This window comes from Anomalospiza imberbis, chromosome 6 (assembly GCF_031753505.1).
Source record: "Anomalospiza imberbis isolate Cuckoo-Finch-1a 21T00152 chromosome 6, ASM3175350v1, whole genome shotgun sequence".
Classification (NCBI taxonomy): Eukaryota; Metazoa; Chordata; class Aves; order Passeriformes; family Viduidae; genus Anomalospiza; species Anomalospiza imberbis.
This window is the reverse complement of record NC_089686.1, coordinates 39,214,520-39,234,780: the sequence shown is the minus strand read 5'-3', so window position 1 is coordinate 39,234,780 and position 20,261 is coordinate 39,214,520. Positions and strand designations below refer to the sequence as shown.

Sequence of the window (20,261 nt, the reverse complement as noted above, 5' to 3'; positions counted from 1 at the left end):
TTCTGCCAAAACCTAAACTAAATACATAAATAATAAACCAAACTAGAATGATAGCTACACAAGAAAAACTGATAACTCTCCAGCTAATCTATTTAGTATTTGTTCAAACTAGTCCAACTTGACATTTTGGGGCAAGAAAAAATTCTTTCAGAACTGCTCTATAACTCTATATTCTGAGGATATGGGAGATGCAAGTCTTTCTGTTAGCTTCATTACCATACAGCCATGATCTCTATTCTTCGACTTCCTTTATTAACTAATGAGTATTTCTGTCCTCTCTTGTTGTGTTGTAGAATTCATTCACTAGCTTCAAGATGCCACAGAAACCAATACCATGAACCTGTGGCAAGGGTGAGAAGATGGCACAAAGATGAAAAACACTATTAAAGCCACACAAGGTAGCATTCTGATTTCCTCTTGTGTAACAATTCCAAAGGAGCTATGGAATTGACATCGGCTGGAGATGGATTTTGATACCAAAGCATAAATGTCCACCAAATGAGGAGTATGGATTTGAAAATTATTTAGGAACTGCACCCATCTTGAACTCCTGAGATCAAAGTAAAATGCCATGTAAAGGCAAACTGACTTCTCAGAAAGCTGAGGCCAAAGTGTAAGTACAAGTAAGGGCCTGCTTGCTCCATTCTGCATGAATTCTCCTGTTGTAAGACAGTTCCATGTTTTATAAACTAGACTTTTAGTTATTTTAAAAGGTAGCAGCCCAATCATGTTATGACTGTGATGATGCATGAAATACTGAAATATAACTGAATACCTGTTCCAAAGAGATTTGATACCGGTGCCATGCAAGCGGATTCCGTATTTGCTCATTTCAGCCTTCCTTTGACTGGAGAATTTCAGAAGAAATATTTACAACTTGTATTCTCTCACCTATTCAGTTGCTTTGGCAAGAACTAGAGCACATCAAAGACTGAGTGGCTTCCAATATTTTCATCATGGCAACAAAATGAACCTTGCCAAAATTCCTTAATATAGATGAAGTTACATCATTTGACATTAATGCTAAGTCTGCATTTGGAGATTGCTTAGCTAAACCACATTGTGGTCACTACAACTGCTTGGCTACAGTGTTGACCAGCTACAGTTTGTTTAATTCACTTGAAAATACACAATAACATTAAATTTGCAGGACGTGGTTATTGCAACTCACTAAAGCTAATGTATTCTTGGATCTGTATAGTTTCAACACAGCACTGCATAGAAAATCTCAGGTTCTCTGAAGACAATTAGATTTCTAAAAACTAGACTTTTTGCTTTTTTTGCTATTGTTTAGTTTTGTTTTTAAAGAAAAGGAAGATAAACCACGTTTTAAAAATGCATTTTTCAGACTTGCAAGACTTTTGGTGTTTGATATTCATGGAGATACAGATATAATTAAGGGATTTTATCCTGTAAAGGATAAGGAAGGGAACACATATATTCTTAGGGAACATATTTATTCTTAGCACAGCAATTAGAAATGTTCTTCAAGTTTTTCTGTGATGCCTCAACATTTTGCAGCCTAAGAATAAACACAAAAGTCCTTCTAACAACACAAAACTGGGGGAAAATCCCAAATCAACAAAAAAAAAACCCAAAAAAACCCAAAAAAACCCCCCAAAAAAAAACTAAACCCCAACTTCTGATCCATCTTTCCTTAAAGATATTTCTGGGGGAAAAAAAAGTGTTCCTTAAACTTACACTACTTGACTCCAATTTAATAGGAAGCCTAATAGGTTTAGACAGATGTAAGCCAAGAATTCTAAAACTGATCTCCTATATACATGAAGTAGCCTACACCCATGCCAAGTGCTTCATTAAAACAGAACTATACCATGTGAGTTAGTAATTCAGAGAGAGGTACTGTTATTCATGAAGTCACCATGTATCCAACAGTGGTACTGCTTGAGACATCAAAAGCTTTATTGGAGGAAATAGTATGTTAAAAAGAAAATATTACTAACAAAAAATTATAAAACTATGTCTTTTATTCTTAAGAATAATTTTAAAACTCCCACATATAATATGGGAAAAAAGACGTGTACCAAACTTTCTACACTGCTATGTTTTTCCAAAGTTGCTATTCTCGTGTGCATTTCTACTGAATTCCAGTTCCCAATTTCACATTACCAAAACAGTTTTCTTCAAAACACTTAGAGAAACTGCAGGAAATCCAATCTTTCAAGCATATGACCAAGCATGAGGTGAGATTACTGCTTTATATACACATTGCAGATCGTATGCAAAAGCCTGTAAGTGGTCCCACTACATCTGTGGTGCATATATCACTATTTATGTTTCTCATCTTTTCCTATATATTCCAAGAGTGACTCAGCAAGCACAACTGAGCAATTTTCCAAAATGACGGAGAAAGTTGTTTATCAAACAGTTACATCAGCATTGAATATCTAATTTGCATCACATCAAACTCTACTACAGTGGAAGATGGACTCTTTTCTCAGTGGAAGATGGACAATATAAGATTTCCAGAGCTCCCCAATTCTGACTTGAGGGCTCTTTCACTTCTGCAAGGATAGAAACAAAACCACAACAGATATGCATGATAAGAAATGTAAGAACAGGGCAGGAATCAGCCGATATCACAGATATATTAAAAAAAAATAAAGAAAAAAAAAAAAAAAGAAAGCAGACTGATGGAGGAAGTAAGACTAAACAGAAGACTGTGTGACATCCTGGGAAGGGTGTAATGCACACTGCCAGCTCGTGTCCAGTCTCTCATCCCCCAGTATACCCAAGGCCTTCTTGGCAGGGCTGCTCTCAATCTGTTCATCCCCCAGCCTTTATAAATTCATACATTTCAAGTCACAAAAGCCTGATATTAACTCCCAGATGGGATCATATACTTCTCCAAATTTGTACTAGTAATATCAGCAACTCTGATGAAAAGCAATAAAAAATTGGAAGCATAAATGAGAGTTTTACTAGAGTTAAAAACCAAAGCTAGAGAGAGTATAGTAAATTCAACTCTAGCACAGAGAAAAGGCACAAAGTTAACTCAGATATATATTGTCTTGATGCTTGTACCATTTGCCACATTCCTGGACTCTGGCTTTTGGGAAATTTCTTTCCAGTTATATTAGCTATCCACACCGCCTGTATGCAGTTGGCTTTAACCTAAAGGAAGCTCAATTTCATGGCAGATGTGTTGCATTTCAACCTTCAAGGCTGTAAGAAAAAATAAAATATACCCAATTACATAAGGTCTCCATAAAGTAGTCAGCCAACTCCTGCTGCGGCTATTCTGAAAAAGACCACACATAAATATGTCATTTCCATGATGTGAAGCAATAGGAAAGAGTGGGCAAAGACTACACTGATACTCCTGTGAATCTGTACTAGGAGCATCATAATCGGATCACACTGCACGTGGAAATTGTGATTACCTCTCTTCAAAGAGCAAAAGCACAGTGCAAGTCAAGTCAGTATATAAGTGCAGACATATAATGGATAACTACCCTGTGCTGACAAGATGCTGTTATCAAGTATTAACATTCATATGCTCTGGCAAATCTTGCAGATTCTTTTGTCACCAAAACAGTATGAGAAGTTTCTTACATGGAGTAAGAACATGAGCATCAATGGTAAATGTTTTAAGTTCTATTCTGTTATTGCTTTGCTATAGTTCTTCCAAGATAATCCTGTTTACCAAAAATATTTTTACCTTTTCATCCCCCCTGTATTTCTTTGCAAGGGACACATCTGAATATCCACTCATCTGTAAGATTCTCAAGAATAAGGTAAGAAAATACTACATTTTCCAATATATTGGCAACATATACAAATTACAGTGGGAATTAAGTGTGTTATTGAGATTAATATATGCATTTTTTCCACCTGTTTACTCAACAGCAGTTATCCCAATCAGCATATTTGTCAGGTTAGGACTTGTTGTAATGTTTGTTACAGAGAAACAACTCTGGGAAAATAAGGAGTTCATAGATACTGGCTGTCATATCAAAATCCCAATGCTGTTTCTGCCATAAAGCTATTCTATTATAAAAACATTGGGTGACAGATATACAGGTTCCAGACAAAATTCACATAATTTAAGTCATAAATAGAGTTATCCACAATCCCCAGATCTTCCATAGCTCTCATACAAAACACATACCCCATACACAGTGGGCAGGAGGTATTGAAATCCCATTTTTAAGGTGGGCTGGAGAAATTCAATTACAAGAAAGAGAGTCTGCCCTTCTGACAATGCTTCTCTGTAGAGGTGAGACTGGAAGGCAACAAAGGGACTAACAGAAAGGCTTTGTGTCCATTAGCAACACTCTTAGCGGAGAAATATGCAACTACTGTAGGTTCCCCAGAAAGATTTATCAACAAATTCAGTCCTGTAAATCCATGTAGTCTGTAGAGAGACACTTTCAAAATGTTTTTTTCACAGCAACTTATTTGCATTAGCTGCAACACCTCCTTGGAGCTTCTGGCACAAGTGCTGTGTCTGAGTTCATTTATTCACTCTCTTTCCACTGATAACTGAAGAGCAAAGGAGAGGCAGACAGCAGACTTACACACAGTGCCCTAAGGGTCAAGGAATCCCAAGTAAAAGCCTGTCAGGAACCATCAAGCACATTATCCCAGCTGAGATTTTCAGCCCAAAGGGCTGCACAGTGAGGTCATTGACAGCAGCAGCTTGATACCGATCACATGGCTGAGTGCAGTCTTGCATTGAGTGGCATAATTTTATCTTTTTCTCTCCATAGCACAAGAACGTGTAGGAATCAGGACAGTAATTGAAGAATACAAGAAATGTTGTGGGTTTTTTTGCAATTGCTCAGATGATTATATCAGAGAGAATATCAGTATTTTAGGTAATATCCTAAAAGTATTAATACCTCACAAATACTACTGATTTGCCCAAAACACAAAGAACTAACACTAAAAAACCCCAACAACCAATGCCCCTCCCCCAAACAGTTGTACTGAGAAATTCTAATGAATGGCTTCATCTCTCAGAAAGGGAATTTGGCACAACTTGTCAAAGCCCTAAGGACCTTCTCACTACTGTTTTTGCTGTTTGTACTGTAATGGTACAAAGTACAGAGTCAACATTCTACAATGCTAGGTGCTGTAAAGTACATGCAGTACAATATCATTTCTGTCTTGAAGAGCTTACACTATCCTTGCAAACAAGATAAAACAAGTTACTCTGAAAAGAGGAAAGATGCAGAGCAGATGACAGCAAGATGATGACAGTGATAAGGTCTACATACACAGATGCAAAGAAAAAAGAAAATTGATGGCTCTAAGCTAGCTCTAAGAATCTCTCCTTTTCATAATCAGATAATTCAGCTTATTTCCAGTTGCCAATTAAGGTTGCCTTCAGTGAGTGGCTTAGTTCTCATGGGCATCCCATCTGTCTTGTTCCTGGCCCTTCCCCCTGCCCTCCTCCCCCAAGGGTATTGAGACTTTTTTAAAGAGAAGGACATTGTTTACTCTATGGATTTATTTCTATAATGTTGTACAGCAATAAAGGACTGAACAAGACAAAATTTTGTCTGATACCAAAGCCTGTGTCTATTGCCAGGGAAAGCCAAAGGAGTGCTATCATATTTGTCCCTAAGGAAAGAGTTGAACAAATCGTTCCAGCCAATCCAGACAGCAAGAGAAAATGAGGTACTTTCATTGCTAGAAGTTGATACTTCTCACCATGATAACATCTTCCTTCCCAAGGACCCCAAACTATATAGCACTGTCAGTCTTGTTACTAGGAACAAAGCAAATGCTCCTTTCTGTACAACAGGGCTCTACACAGTGCTGAGCTAGTATTTTGAATTGCCAGGCACACAACAGATCTAAAAGCAGTATCTGAGCCTCAGCCCTGTCACACACATCACAGATACCTTCTCAGATAAATACTGTTAAACTGTCACAAAAGATCCAGCAGGGGCGTTCAAGTTAGAGCCAGCAGAAACACTCTTTACAGGAAAGCAGGATCTCAGACATCAGTTTGCAGAGTCCAGTGGAAGCAGTGCTACATCTGCAAGCTAAAAGCAAGAGATTTTTTCTCAGTCATGCTCCAGCTAGCAGTTGGTCAGGAGGCATTTCACCAGAAAAAACAGAAAAGGAAAAGTGTTTTGCAACAAGAATATAGACTGGAAAAAAAAAAGTCCATCCCCTTATCTCCAGTTCACTTGTGTGTTTGATTTATCAAACAAACTATTAAAGTTATGGAAAAAAACCAGTTTCCTAACCAAGGTAAGTTACAACTGGCTATTATTTCTGAGCTTTCCAAAGCATCTTGAACAGAGCAGCACATCCACCTGCATGCTGGAAGAGAAAGTTTCAAGCAAAGGGTTAGCCTACAAGAAAAGTAAAACGTACTAGTAGGAAGTCTCTTCATAATTTCTTTTTCTGGTTCTTTAAGCTGAAGTGAAAAAAAGACACACAGACTCCTTTTAAGATCCCAGAAATTATAAAGTGGGATGCTATGCACATTCCCTCTGCGTGATCAAATGCATTAGCATGAGGGCCCTGTTTTTCTTCAGTATAGGAAAGATCAAGAAAACAGGATGATAAATAATGTATAGGGGGAACATGTTCCTTTAAGATATGTTGTCACAGACATCAGGCTGGAAGATGCAAAGCAGCATTAGTGTGTAATTACACAGAGGGTTTTCAAGAGTCTGCATTTCATGAAGATTCAAGAGCAGAGCTGAGATTTCTTAGGCTTGTAATGAACAAATACCAGTAGCATTTCAGCATATCTATAAAATAAAGATTAGTCCTAAGAGAGGCATAATTTTACTTGTTTAACTAAAAGATGTGGATTAATTGGCAGAGGGGTGATTGATCCTTGTTCCTGTAAGGGTCAGGAGTGAGCCAGATGAGGGAAGCCTCAAGGTACTCCCAAGATTGAAAGCAGATGTCCACATGACTGGGACAAATGAACACTGGAATAAAGTGGGAGAAAAAACTATCCTTGAAGACTAAAACTATTCTGGAAGGAAAACTGTACAGATTAAGGTCAGTCCTCTGCAATCAGCAATCACGGTGCTAGATGGTGGACAGCAGTGAAATACATACCCAATTCCATTTCTTAGAAACAACTGAAATACTCATTGCCAGCAAAACACTTACTGCTTGATCCATACAAAACTAAATGACTGCATGATTTTCAATTCTGAAATTTCACTCAGGTATGCTAAGTCCCAAAAAAGTTTTCTTAATTACCAAAAAAAAAAAAAAAAGTTGTTGTAACTGGCTCAAAGACTTGAATTGACTTATGGTAAAGTGGGGCATTGCAATGCATGATGGAAATGCCATCAGGCTGCTCTTCAGCAGTGAATCCAGTGGAGAGGTCCATGGAACACCACTGTATTGAGAAGTATGCCCTCTGAGAGGAGTTTGGAAAATATCTAACACCGGTCCTTGACAGACTAATTTCAATTTCTGAAAAGTTACAGAAGTCATTCTTTTACCCCATAAGCACATTAAAAAAAGTTACTTGTTTGAGCCTGCCTGCTAGCTTTCTAAGGGCTATGTCTAAGGACCTGGGCTTGGTCTCTAATTTAAGTCAGCATAAATAGAGAAAGGACAATTTTAAAAACTGGACATCCTAATACCAAGTCCCTTCATCTCAAATCACTGCAGCATACTTCAAAACATGCACATTCCAATCCTCTCCTTCAGAAAAACATGGATTATGGAAAACCTGGGACAGTGCCCACAAACCTTCTGGAATCTCACAAGTTATTTTTGAGTTTGAAGATGCTGAGACTGAAGATCAAGTTTATTTGCTTGGGAAAGAAGTGTAGCCTTCAAAGCACAGCTGGAGCAAATGTTGATAGTTGAGTGGATGAACAGAAATCTTTTGGGCAGTGAGGGCTCACTACTAAGCCCTGGGAGTCAGAACATGTGACATTTTCATAATATGAAACTTCACATTCTACATCCATATTGGCTATCATTTATTCTCCACTTTAAATGAAGAATCCCACATTTCACATCTTCACAACTCTCAAATTTACTAAGCTTGTTTGTGCTTTGGTATGGGGACACAGTTTTATCTGCTAAACTCCAGATATTTTATAAAAGAAAAAAGAAAAAAAAGACAACTACTAGTTCTATATTACAGAATGAATGAAAATAAATCCTTTTCCTATCTTTCATAAAATCAGAAACTCCACAAGACACTTACTGTGAACAAGAAAACATTGTAAAAGTCATATCTCTGAAAATAAATGGGAAAATTTGTTAAGTATATATGATCAGAAGTTTAGAAAAGGCACAGAAGAGTCAGTTTGCAATTAGATGTAAACTAATCTGCAGAGATGCCTCAATGACAATTTCAGCAGGGTATTTCAAAGACACCTTGCCTTCAACCCCAGTAAAGAAATCCTGTTGCTGGGTGGAGGTCATTGTAATCCTGCTCTTTATCTTTCTTAAGCTCTTGTTTTCCAACTATTTGCTTAGCTGACTAATGTCTGCATTACTTTCTGTGGACAGAAAGCACATACTTTTTCCCTCAAGAATTTTCTTGCAAATTAGTAAGAAGAGATAGTGCTCACGTCCAGTATTTAAGGACTTACGCAGGTTTTAAGAGAAGAAGAGGCATCTTATTAAAACATTCTGCAGGACAACAATCACACAAGGAGACAAACATTTCAAATTTATACTCAGGAAAAGGAAGAATGAGTGCTGCTGAAACCAGAAGCAGTCTGTGAAACAGTCTGCTTCAGTATTTCTCAAGCAGTTTTATACTAACAGTCCTGACCAAGAGAAGCAGAATTTGGTTTTCCATGTTTTTAAAATCACTGTTCCCCAGAGTGACTGCTTCACATGAATGTTTGTAACAGAAGAGGTACTGAACTGTACAAAACCCACATACATTTCCAAAACACATTCAGGCAGCCCTTGACTAACCCAGTAAAATCCTACATTCATAACATAAGCAGCACATGTCCAGCTCTATTCTCCACGTATTCCGTCTGTTTCTAAAAGCTCCTCTCAGGCCGGCCCCATTGGCAGCATCCTGATGTACTTACTATTCAGTGAAGAACCTGGCAATGCCATACTGACTAATATCTTCTCTGTTCTCCAGCAGCTGGCTCACTGCATCCTCCATGTATGTGAGGACATGTCGCTGAGCTGCAAATACAAAAAGAGTAACAGACAGAAGTTAGAATACAAGGGACCTTCCCAGAGCTAAACAAGCCTAGCTGTGTGCCTTACACAAGACATCAAGCATCTGCTTCCTCAATTAGAGAGTGGAGGTTTCCAGAAGTGGATAGCAAAATTCATCACCTAAATTCTGCTTTCCTTCCTGGCTACACAGAGTTAGTCATTAACAGCACTGACTCTTTTTTAGAAACCCCTGAGATTTTGGTATTGAAGGAAGATAAGGAGTTGTGAGGCAGTTTCACTGGAAAATGCTTACTCCAGAGGAGTTCCTGATCTCGGTTCTGAGCCATCTTTCCTACAAAGATTGTCAATGCTGTTTTGATGGGGCTGTTGCAGAGCTTTAGGTGTTCTTTACTCTTCTCTCTATACCAAAGCCAAATACCTTTAAGGTTGTTTTGTAAAGGTTTCCTCCTGAAGGTGCAAATAAAAGTACATCTGTTTCCAAGCAAGCATCAGTGAATGTGGCAGGTGGGGAACAGGTCTGAATGCCAAGAGCGATTTATATTGTTTAACAGCCAGTCTCAAATAACTACCTAGGCCAAACACAGGAGAATTTCAGAAATGGTGGATCTGCCAATACCTCACCACAGAATGACACTCACTTATAAGACTCCTGAGTAAAGACAGTTTGGTGCAACACAAACTCTTTTGCTGCTTCTACAGGGGGCAGACTGTACAAAACAAGCATTTGCCAGGGAGGAAGCAGCACAGATTTACCACTGAGCCCCTTTGATGTTTTTGGCTAGAAACCAAGTTGGAGCAACAAAGAGCCGAGTCTAAGGTGATGTGCCAGCTAGCAAGCAGTAGACTTTCCAAATCTACAAGTTCAACAATCAAAAGACAAGTTACAACGAACCCAGGAAAATCATTCCTAACCTGGAAAGCACACAAACCCTGTTCCCAAACCACACACCTCCATCCTAAACACGTATCCTACTGTACCTTTGCAAGTATTGTCGTGTCCTAAAAAGAGCAGGAGAAAACCCTTAGGGAATATAGGAAAGGCAAGGACTGTTCTTGCTCCTTGCCAATCTGCTCCAGACTTGGCAGAATCACCCCCTCACCAGCAACTGGCCAACCTCAGACCCACATCAATATTCTCTAAACCATTTTAATTTGTGTTTAATATCCTGGTAAGCATCAAGCCTGTGCCACTTGATACACAGCATGGAAGGCCCTTTCATCTTAGTGTGGGGCAGGTGGACTTCAAGAGGGGCCCGGAAATTATTATTCCCAGTGGATACAGTGATTAAAAGTATGCATGAATATTGATTGCTATCAGGGGATTTCTCTGCCTAGAACACTTTTCAGGACAATACTAAAATTGGTTAAGCACACCCTGGAAAATACCTTGCAGCTGATAGCAAAACGGTGAGCCAAAGGTTTAAAGATATTATCTGGCACTAAAAGATATAGGGCGTAGCTTTATTTAATTATTTTAATGCAAAGGAATAAATTTAATTTATGTGAGTGATTAAAGAAAAATAGCTCTGCGCACCTGTGTCCCCTGAGGGAAGAATGAATCCGTGCAGCTCAATCATAGGCTCAAGATAGCAACAACTGGGTAAGTTTACTTCAGCCCATCCTTCCTCCCTCCTCCTGAAACAGTCCATCTCACACTCAGCAATTGTCTCTCAAGGCCCCTCCCGAGGTGTCAGCAGTACCAGATTATGCCAGGAAATGGTACTAGCAGACAGGCTTCCACTCATGTCAGCCTGCAATAAACTTCAGTTCAACTGCAAAACCATTCTCAACACTTTGTGGGGAAGTATACACTCCTTTCATAGAACAGTCCCTATCAATGAACCATATTTCTCCTTAGAGTCATAACCCTCCCCTAAAGCCTTTGGGAATAGACATGCATGGTCCCACAGTGCTACACAGCACAATGTGGCTGACCTCTATAATAAATACATTTGAACTGCTCCTGGAGAATAAATTAACTTTCAACATAGAATTTTAGAAATTTCAAAATGCACACAAAAATATATAGGTCATTATTGAATACAATTGTTTGTAAAAGGGTATTTCTCTTAAGCTTTTTGTTGCATACCCTAAGGATCCTGGCAAAGACCCTCTATACCTATTTTGCAGAAGAGTGAGTAGAGGTGTGGGGAAGGGAAGAAAACTATAAGCAGAGAACTTAAAAGAAAATAGCACTTTAAATCTCCTTGAGAAGTTTCCCTCTGTCCCTTTGGCTGCTGTGCTCTTTTCCAGGTAGCACAGTTCACACTGCCAAACCAAATTCCAGCTCTGGCTTCCTGTTCACTGACTGCCCAGTTCCTTGGAACGATGCAAGTAATATGTTTTATAACCCAACTAATGCTACGCTATACAGGAAAGTCATAGAACAAAATGTAATTTGCAGACAGGTTTTAGCAGGCCAGAGAGGCAAAATAAAGTGCCAGGAGTCTGGTTATAGCAAAATAGTGGTTCCTTAATTTATACAAATGGTACTTTCCATAACAAACACTGAAACCATACTGAAACATTAACTGTTTATGCAAGCATAGTCAAAAATCTGTGGAGTTCTAGGCAAAATAAATGAGATAATTCATACATTTTAATAGTTTCTGAAAATTCAGGGATAACAATGTACTGGTTGCTCATATTTTGAGGCCCTCTTTGCAATAACAAGGCAGCAAGTCCAAATCAGAATGTAAAGCCCAAATATTCACTGTGCTATTACAGCTTTCTGTCTCTACTAATTTTCTTCCTGACAGAACTCTAGTATACAGCAGTTTCCATGCAGGAGATGTTATATCAGGCTATCACCCTCGGCATTTGTTTGTTTCAGGCTTATTGTAACAGAAGTTCCCTACTCATACAGAACTTTCCGATGCAACCCATATTCTCTAAATATAACAAAAACTCTCAACTCTGAAATCGCAGGCAACTACCCCAAACAGGAAGCCAGCGTGCGTGCCACACTCATTGGGTAGGTGCCACACTCTATCCTGTTAGATTTAAAAAACTAACAGTTGGCTTTCACAAAGGAATCTGACAGAGTAAGCTCACAGAGGATTTTTCAGGCAGCCCATAACCTGATGTTAAATAAATATCTTTGCACAGAATATCTTAATTCTTATCATTAAACCACTAGCAGTGATGTTATACTTCGAGCCTCAGTCCAATCAGTAGCAACATGTATAGCTCCTTCAAAGCTGCCCCCTGAAGCACTTAAGAGAACGGCCTGTGATACTCATGTAACGGCCCACACCCCACCATCACACACATGCCCAATGTTTAAAATGAATTTTGGAATGAATGCACTTTTGGCTCAGAACCAAATTCAGGGTCAAGCAGTGGCTGTTCAATTCAAGCATGGCCAGACCAAGTCATAAAAATCTTCAGCTTACAAGTACAAGGCATAATGAGGATTACATCCACAATCTCTATGGATTTCTCTACAACAGATTAGACAATCAGAACTAATTACATTTAGCCATAGCCACACCAAATAATTTTGCATATATATTTAAATAGTAAAAGCAGTCTTTATATAAGCTACCAAATTACTTGTTTCAATCTTCTGATGACAACAAACAATCCACTACTTCATAGGTTTGATTACACATGTTGTAAGAACAAGCACTGACACTTGAAAAGTCTTGAAGGAAAACTTAATGCAAATAATACAACTGCACAAAACTGAATATATGTACGGAAATTCTAAGAGCCAGAAATTCAGGAGGAAGGAAGAAATAGATGTCACCTTTAAGTCATGATACCGTGTATATGTAATGGTTTTATTATCCAAGTGGTTATATGATTGCTTAACTTTTCAGGAGACATGACTTCCTCTGAATCAGGAGCTGTCTATCAAAGCAATTTGTTCTGCATGTACACAAGGGGGCTTTCTTTTTCTTTAAGTTGGGGTCATTCCTGGCATATCTGAATATGCTGAAAAATCAGGAGTGGGAATTCCTAGATAAGACCAGCTTTTCTTACTTATTTGCCTCCTCCTCAGCTGAAGTGCTGAAAATACACACTACTTGATGCAATTAACGTTATGATTCATTTCAGTTATCAGAAGCTCGAGAGCATAACAAGCTTTAATGGATCTGGAGTATTTCTGGCATTTTTAATCTCTGAAAACATATACTCTGAGAGCATAAGGTAATAGCTAAATACCCTTTCAGCATTTGTTCTAAACTGGAGCTTAATTAAGGACTACCTTATTACACACATTGGAAAGATACATCCATAGTAACATAAAATCAATTTCATGTACACATTACCAAAACAATAATGATGCAAGAGAGAAATAGTAAGGATATAAACTTCAACAACAAAATCACATCAACTCTGGAAATGTTTCCAGAATTAATGTTTTTTCAGGATGCTCATTATAATCTTTTCAGATATCATTAAGGACTTAATCTCTTCAGATGTTGCTAAGAAATAGCCTGGGAAAGAGAAGTAAGTGAACAAAACAATTAACCTAAATGCTACATCTGTGTACTGTCATAGTTCCTTCCAGCTTTGCATAGCTTCACAGTGTAATTTCCTATTAACCCTTAGAAGCAAAATGTTTTTTGAAGAACAGAACATATAAGTACAAGTAGACCTTGTCACACCAGAGGTATCCCACAATGTGAGACGTGCTGTTACTCAGGAGCACGTGCCAAGGGGTCACACACTGTAACTATAGCACATTTCATATGTTCGAATTTTTAAAACCACTTTCAACAAAAAATATAAGAAACATTTCCGTTTATAATTTAGTCTTGACCATAGCTGAGGATTTGGTTCAAACAATGAGCATAATACTGCACACAAACTGACTTAATTGTGCAAATCTTTCCAGCAGACTGCTTCCTGCAAGGTGTCATATAGCTGCTAGAAACCAGCCCCTCACTAAAGCAAATCATTGCTTTTCTTTTTTTTGTTTGGTTGGGGGTTTTGGAGGTTTTTGTTTAAATCTAAAATTATTAATCGTGGAAGAAATTGTCATTCCAGTTTGTTATAAGGCATTAAGTAGCCTAATGGTTCCCTACCTATTCAGGCTCAGAGGGACATATGCAAAAGACTGTGCTCTCTGGTTCTGGAACTCTACCTAATTCAGGATCAGATTTCACCTGTACCTTTCAAGTTAAGGTGAAATTCCTGTATTGCAACAGCAGTATGGTGGTGAAACCTCCATCTTTTGGACAAAGTAAAAGACTGAGTCTAAGAAGACCCAAATTTAACTAACATTTCTATAAGCAAACTCTTACACATTATATTCAATCTACATTGCAGTTCTCCTATCTGTACAACAGAGCAAGAAATAAAATTTTTAAAAAGGCATTCTCTGCTCTTTTTCTAGACCATGAGATCTTTCAGTCACAGTGCCCCACAGAAGTTCACCAAATATCTATACTAAGAGAAGAATCAGTGTCAGATGAGATGTGTGGATAACAATGTAGTCTATGTGTGGATAACAATGTAGTCTATGTGTTGATTATGCTGTTAAAGGAAAATATTGTACTTGCACTTTCCAGATCAATATTTCTTAAGACTGTTCAGAAGAAGAGTAAGCCTTAGGCTTCAGCAAAGTCTCCACACAACTGAAGTTCTCTGTTGGGAACTACTCAGTTTTGTAAAAGAACATATACTCTTTATAACCATTAAACCTGAGACCTTTTATGAGAGAGATGAGGAAACACAACTGTGTTTGTGGCACTTAATAGGCACATGCTTCACTGATAAGGCACTTCCCTAGCAGAGTATTTGCATTCTTACATGCCTTATATCGGCAAAGAAGGACAAGAAACAACATCCTGGAGCTGGATAGTAGAAGGCAAGAGAATACATAGAAAATAGAAGTTTGGAAATTTGCAGTACTCTACTGCTTTTTCTCTGTAACAGGAAATGGGAGCAGGGAAGTAATACAATATGAAGCTTCAGAGACAGCTGCATGAGCAGAACAATACCCTAAGTGCTCCACTGCCTGTTATAAATAACTGAGCAATCACCAGTTATTAAACCATAATGAGGAAGCCACAAAAAACTGTCTCAAATATGCGTCATTTTGCCTACTGTAGGTCCAGTCTCATCCATCAAATGAGAAACAGATTATCATCACTATATCCAAACAATAAATGCTGTTTATTCAGTGAAAATACTGTTTATAATGTCCTGCTTGTAACAACATCATCTTCACTGTAGCATTTCTGCCAAATCTGCAGACTTCATCTCCATTCCTATTCCCTAAATAATGCTCATTTCTTTTCTTCTACTTACTGTCTCATTGTGGCATGAGACATGTTGCTCTGATTTTCATATTCCAGGAACTTTGGCATAACAAAGCTTTGCAATTATTTTTCATCTTAAGTGAATACTTAATTCTCTCCCTGTTCATTTCTATTTTAACTCAAAACTGCTTTTATTTCCCTCTTAGCATTCTAGCTGGCTGTAGAAGAATTATCTCAAATAGAGCATGGGGTGGGGGGTGTGTGGAATAACACAGCAAGTAGCACATTATGTTATTTTGGCTGCTCAATTTACGTGTTGGCCTAGTTTTGATAAAGAGAAGAGGGGAAGAAGGGTTTGGGTGAGTTACCTATTCCAGCTCAGAAATGGCAGGGTCATCTGGACTGTGAGAGACAGAGAATACCTTAAGTGGCAAGCTAAGGCAATGCAACTTCAGAATGAAATTATAGGAAGTGAATTTTATCACAGCTCCTTACAACCCCACTTAAGACAACTGTATTAACAAGACCCTGAGGTGCACAATAGAACAATCCAAATAATGGTGATTTCACAATGCTAATGTAGAAAACAGAAATGCAACTCAGAAAAACATGTGGGGAGGTATGTTTGTTTAGGGTGGGAGGAGGGGGAGTTGGGGGTTGTTTTGGTTTGGTTTTTAACCATTTTCCTACTGCTAATGCCCACTAAATTCTGTAGGATCTGTGAGCAGTTTAGCAAGTTACAAAGTCTCATGAAGGCAGAAACACTGCTTTTGGTAACATTTACAGCTAATAAGAATATGCTTCCCCCTCTAATAGACAACAGAAACTGCAACCTAAACCCAAGGTATACTAAGCAATGAACAGAAAAGACTCTTATAGAAGTTATTCCTCACCCAAATATAGTTACATGTCTTTTTCTAACCCCAGTGTCAGAATAATTTAGAAAGTTGTACAAAATGAAAAGGGAATTCCAAATCAGCATGTGGAACAGAGATAAAAGGAGGCTCATTTAAGTGACTAGTAAAGCTGCTTGCACCTAACAATCTTGTACATCTAAGAAATCTCTCTTGTACATCTCATGTCTTACCTTCAGATGTGCAACAGAAAACTGGGTTTTTTCACACTTTAAGTATTTTTAGTCTGCTTCCTAGATTGTTTTGAGTGATTCAATCCTTATTGACAAGTTTCACACAATTAAAAGTGCCTATTTAATTAAAAACAATTAAAAGAACCTGAAACCAAGCTGGTTCATTAAGAAAAATAAATTTTGCAGGTTTCAACCTAGAGCCACTCTGGAAAAGTTATGAACTACTCTATTAGCATGTAGGTTAAAAATGCTGAAGTAGTGTGACAGAAAAGCACAAACCCAAAGGGTGTGTGTCAAGTGTGTCTACATGGCACTGTGATGCTGTTCTCAAACACCCAAAGCTCCACAACTGAAATCACCAATAACAACTTCAGCAAGGTGAGTCCCATGAGTCACCCTGAATAGAGTAGTAAATAAACCTATTTCTGCTGTGAATTTCCTTGGCACAGAACAGCATTGCAGTTATGCAGGTATGTACAAAGCACCCTAACAGCAGCCTAGCAGCTACAGCACAGTCAGATTCTACTCTAACATGACTTAGATCACGCCTTTGCTTAAATGGTTAAACAAAAGTCTTCTAGTCTAGTACCCACTGCAAGACAGGTTTTCCATTTACAGCAGTGTTTCTGTACTCTTGTTCCATTTTGACTTACAGAACTGGCAAAATCATGATGGAACAAGCAGCACAAAATAATCCAATCCATTTCTGACCTTCCCTTGTATAAGAAAACCACAGAAAATTATGTATACCTTTACAAGAGTTATTACCAAACAGTCTCTTAGGCCTAGGAAGTAATGGCTGAAGAGTTTCACCTCACAAACACTCTCTTGAACACAATCCAAATGCTTACTACTCGTAATTCATCTCCTTTTCAGCAATTAAATGAAGTCATATTGACTTTATTCCATCCTAATGATTTTAATTTGACACATTAACATCAAATCACTTTGCTCCTTAGTTTCCTGGAACATCAAGCCATTACAGGCAGCTTAAAAAGGATGTAGTCTTCAAAGGAGTGGCTGCTTCACAGGTTAAAAGATTTTCATTTTATGTAGGGAAACATTATCGATGGTACCTTATTTCAGAACAAAAGCTAACATTCGAACCAGCTCGCAACGTAACAGCGGCACTCCTTCCCATTGTTGGGAAACGAGCATAAAATAAGGATGCTCACATAGGTCTGTGGGCAAAACAGGTTGGTAATGGGTGAAGTCTATCACAGAAAGGCTGGACGCCGCTCGCTCCTACCCACATCGCCAAAGCGGACAGCGGAGAAGGAGCCGGCAGCTCGGCTCCTGCCGGCCGCTCTCGGAGACCGCACCTCCGGGCACCGGCGGGATGCTCCCTGTGCCCGAGAGGGCTCTGCAGCCCTCCCAGCTCAGCGCCCACGACCCCGCTCTGTTACGGCCCGGTGCTGCCCGGTGCTGCCCGCTCCCAGCCAAGGCGGACCCGGAGCCACTGCGAGCCCCCTCAGCCCGGCCCAGCCTGGGGCCGCTCGCCGCAGTCCCCGGAAAGGACGGGCCGGGCCGCAGCCACGCCGGCCCCGCCGAGCCCTCCCCATGCCGGGCCGCAGGACGCCATGGGGAAAGAACCCTCAGGAAGCCTCCCCGCCCCGCCGCTCCTCACCCAGGTACTCGGGCCCGGGCAGCGAGAGCCGCTCGGGGCTCAGCATCCTCCTCCTGCCGCTCCTTCCCGGCTTCCGCCCGTTTCCAAGGCGCCCGACGCTCCCGGCGCTGCTCGGGCGCTCGCCCCGGCTGGGAACACGCCCCTCGCCGCCGCAGTTCCGCGCCCACAGCCGCCCGGCAGCCCCATCGCCCGAGCCCTCAGGGGCTGGGGCAAGGCTGGGAGAGCCCCCGGGGGAAGGGACGGTGCCTGGAGCCTGCGGACAGCGCCGTGAGCAAGGGCTGCGCGGAGGCCGCGGTGGGCGACGCCCCGGGCAGCTGCTCCGGGGCCGAGGGACACCTCAGAGAGGGGAGAGCGAGCGAGCAGGCTCTCCCGAAGAGCCGAAATAGCGGGAGGAGAGGCACGTGCAAGTTCATTCTGATTGGATTCAAGCTGTCTTAGTTAGACAAGTTGCTAGGGGTTATTTAGGACTGCAGCTGTGGGGGAAAGACCTTGATTTCAAGGTGAATTGTAATAAGTTAAAATAATACAGTATACTGAGTTGGAAGAGACCCATAAGAATCGTCGAGTCCAGCTCCTGGCCCTGCGCAGGATACCCCAAAAATCACACCATGAGCCTGAGAGCATTGTTCAGATGCTTCTTGAAGTCCGCCAGGCTTGCTGCTCTGACCACTTCCCTGGGTTAATGAAGTCAACGTGTAGCAGCTTTGTTCCAGAGGGCAATGACTGAAAGTGTGGCAAATGAGATCCTTTAGAGTTGTGTCCTTCTGTCCATACTATCCCAGAACTGGAATTTCTGCATCCCTTGTGCTCAGGAGAGGTAGGTTTGGGGAGCCTCAGGAATTGACCCTTCTGTAGATTCAAGTAGAAATGAGCAGAAAAGTCCTGAGTCACGGGGCTCTTTCTGTTCTTGCCTGGGAGCTTGTCTGGGAATGGCCATTGTACCAGGGATGTAGGAGTGGCAGAGCTCATCGTGTGGCTGGAAGCAAGCCTGCTGGACTCCTCTTTCCCAGAAGCTGATGTGCCTAAAATTCCCAAATTACTTTGCACTTTCTTTCATCACCATTAGAAAAAATACCAGGCCAGGATGTAGTCCTGGAAGTATTACCAAAAAAAAACAACCAAACAAACAAACAAAAAAGAAGGACTGCAGGTGTTGTCTGTGTTTTTAATGACAAATGCAAAAGAACAGAAATTAACATTTGTACATGCATATGATCTGCCTTTATTCCACTAGAGGAAAATGCTCAGACATTGGCAACTCAACTTTAATCTATATTTAAAGGGCAGCCACATTTAAAAAGGGCAAACAATTAACTTAATTGTTAATATCCCACATAAGATTGCCTGGATCACTTCTTTGTCTTTTGTTCTGTCTTTAAAAGCATATGGCTTAGATATAAATATTTCAAAGATGAGCAGAGAGAATAGTTTAGGGAGCAGACAATGAGACACTCCAGCATGAAGAATGATTGAAAAAATGTAAGATTGTCTTAAAGAGGATAAGCATAACATATGAAATTATGTTACCAAAAATTATTTATACTACAATGAAACTCATTCAAAACTCCAGTTTGTTAAGTTTGGCACTTTTGAGACATTAATTTTGAAGAATTAAGAATTTTAGGAAAGTTAAGATGATAGTTAAATTAGATGTTGCTGAGTTAGCAGAAGTAGATAAATAGGCTTTGTTCATAGGTAACAGTAGCTGGATCTATTAACTCATTGTTTGTCAACTTTATGTTTGGGTAGCTGTGCTTATCATGAAAAACAGAATGTGATAAACAGATTTCAGGGACACAAAAACAGTTGCTGACTTCCCATACTTGAAGAATCCATTGAACACAAGAAAACCACAAGGATTCATTTGGCACGTATGCATGGGAAAGGTAGAAAGGTCAGAACGATGAAGACTTATTTTACTTCTTCTTTTGGAGACCCCTCCCCAAAATTTCAGGGGACAAAACATTTCAGGGAACAAAACTACGCATGCTTAATAGCCTTTCTGCAGTGTGCATTAGGAAATTATCCCACGTACTGCCCTGCTGTTGTAATAAACATGCACCTTCTAACTTTAAACTGTTAGAGAGTTTTTGTCCGTCTCAGTTGGATAGCGATATTAGATCGATATTCATATTTTAGTAAATCACTTTGTGCATCCTGTTATTGGCTACAAATATAAATATGGGATTTTTTTTAGTGATAGATACAATTAGAT

At 39.8% G+C, this 20,261-nt stretch overlaps 1 protein-coding gene across 1 annotated transcript in view; it reads right to left on the bottom strand.

Annotated features, from left to right (window-relative positions):
- Positions 1-18,206, bottom strand: part of CSTPP1 (centriolar satellite-associated tubulin polyglutamylase complex regulator 1) — a 78,235-nt gene extending 60,029 nt beyond the window's left edge. The window contains exons 1-2 of the mRNA XM_068193672.1: positions 18,047-18,206; positions 9,018-9,120 (exon numbers count right to left, since the gene is read on the bottom strand). Of these exons, the coding sequence (XP_068049773.1) occupies positions 9,018-9,120; positions 18,047-18,092 (149 nt within the window). The 5' untranslated portion in view covers positions 18,093-18,206. The remainder of the gene's footprint in view (positions 1-9,017; positions 9,121-18,046) is intronic.
- Between the last annotated feature and the right edge of the window lie 2,055 nt (positions 18,207-20,261).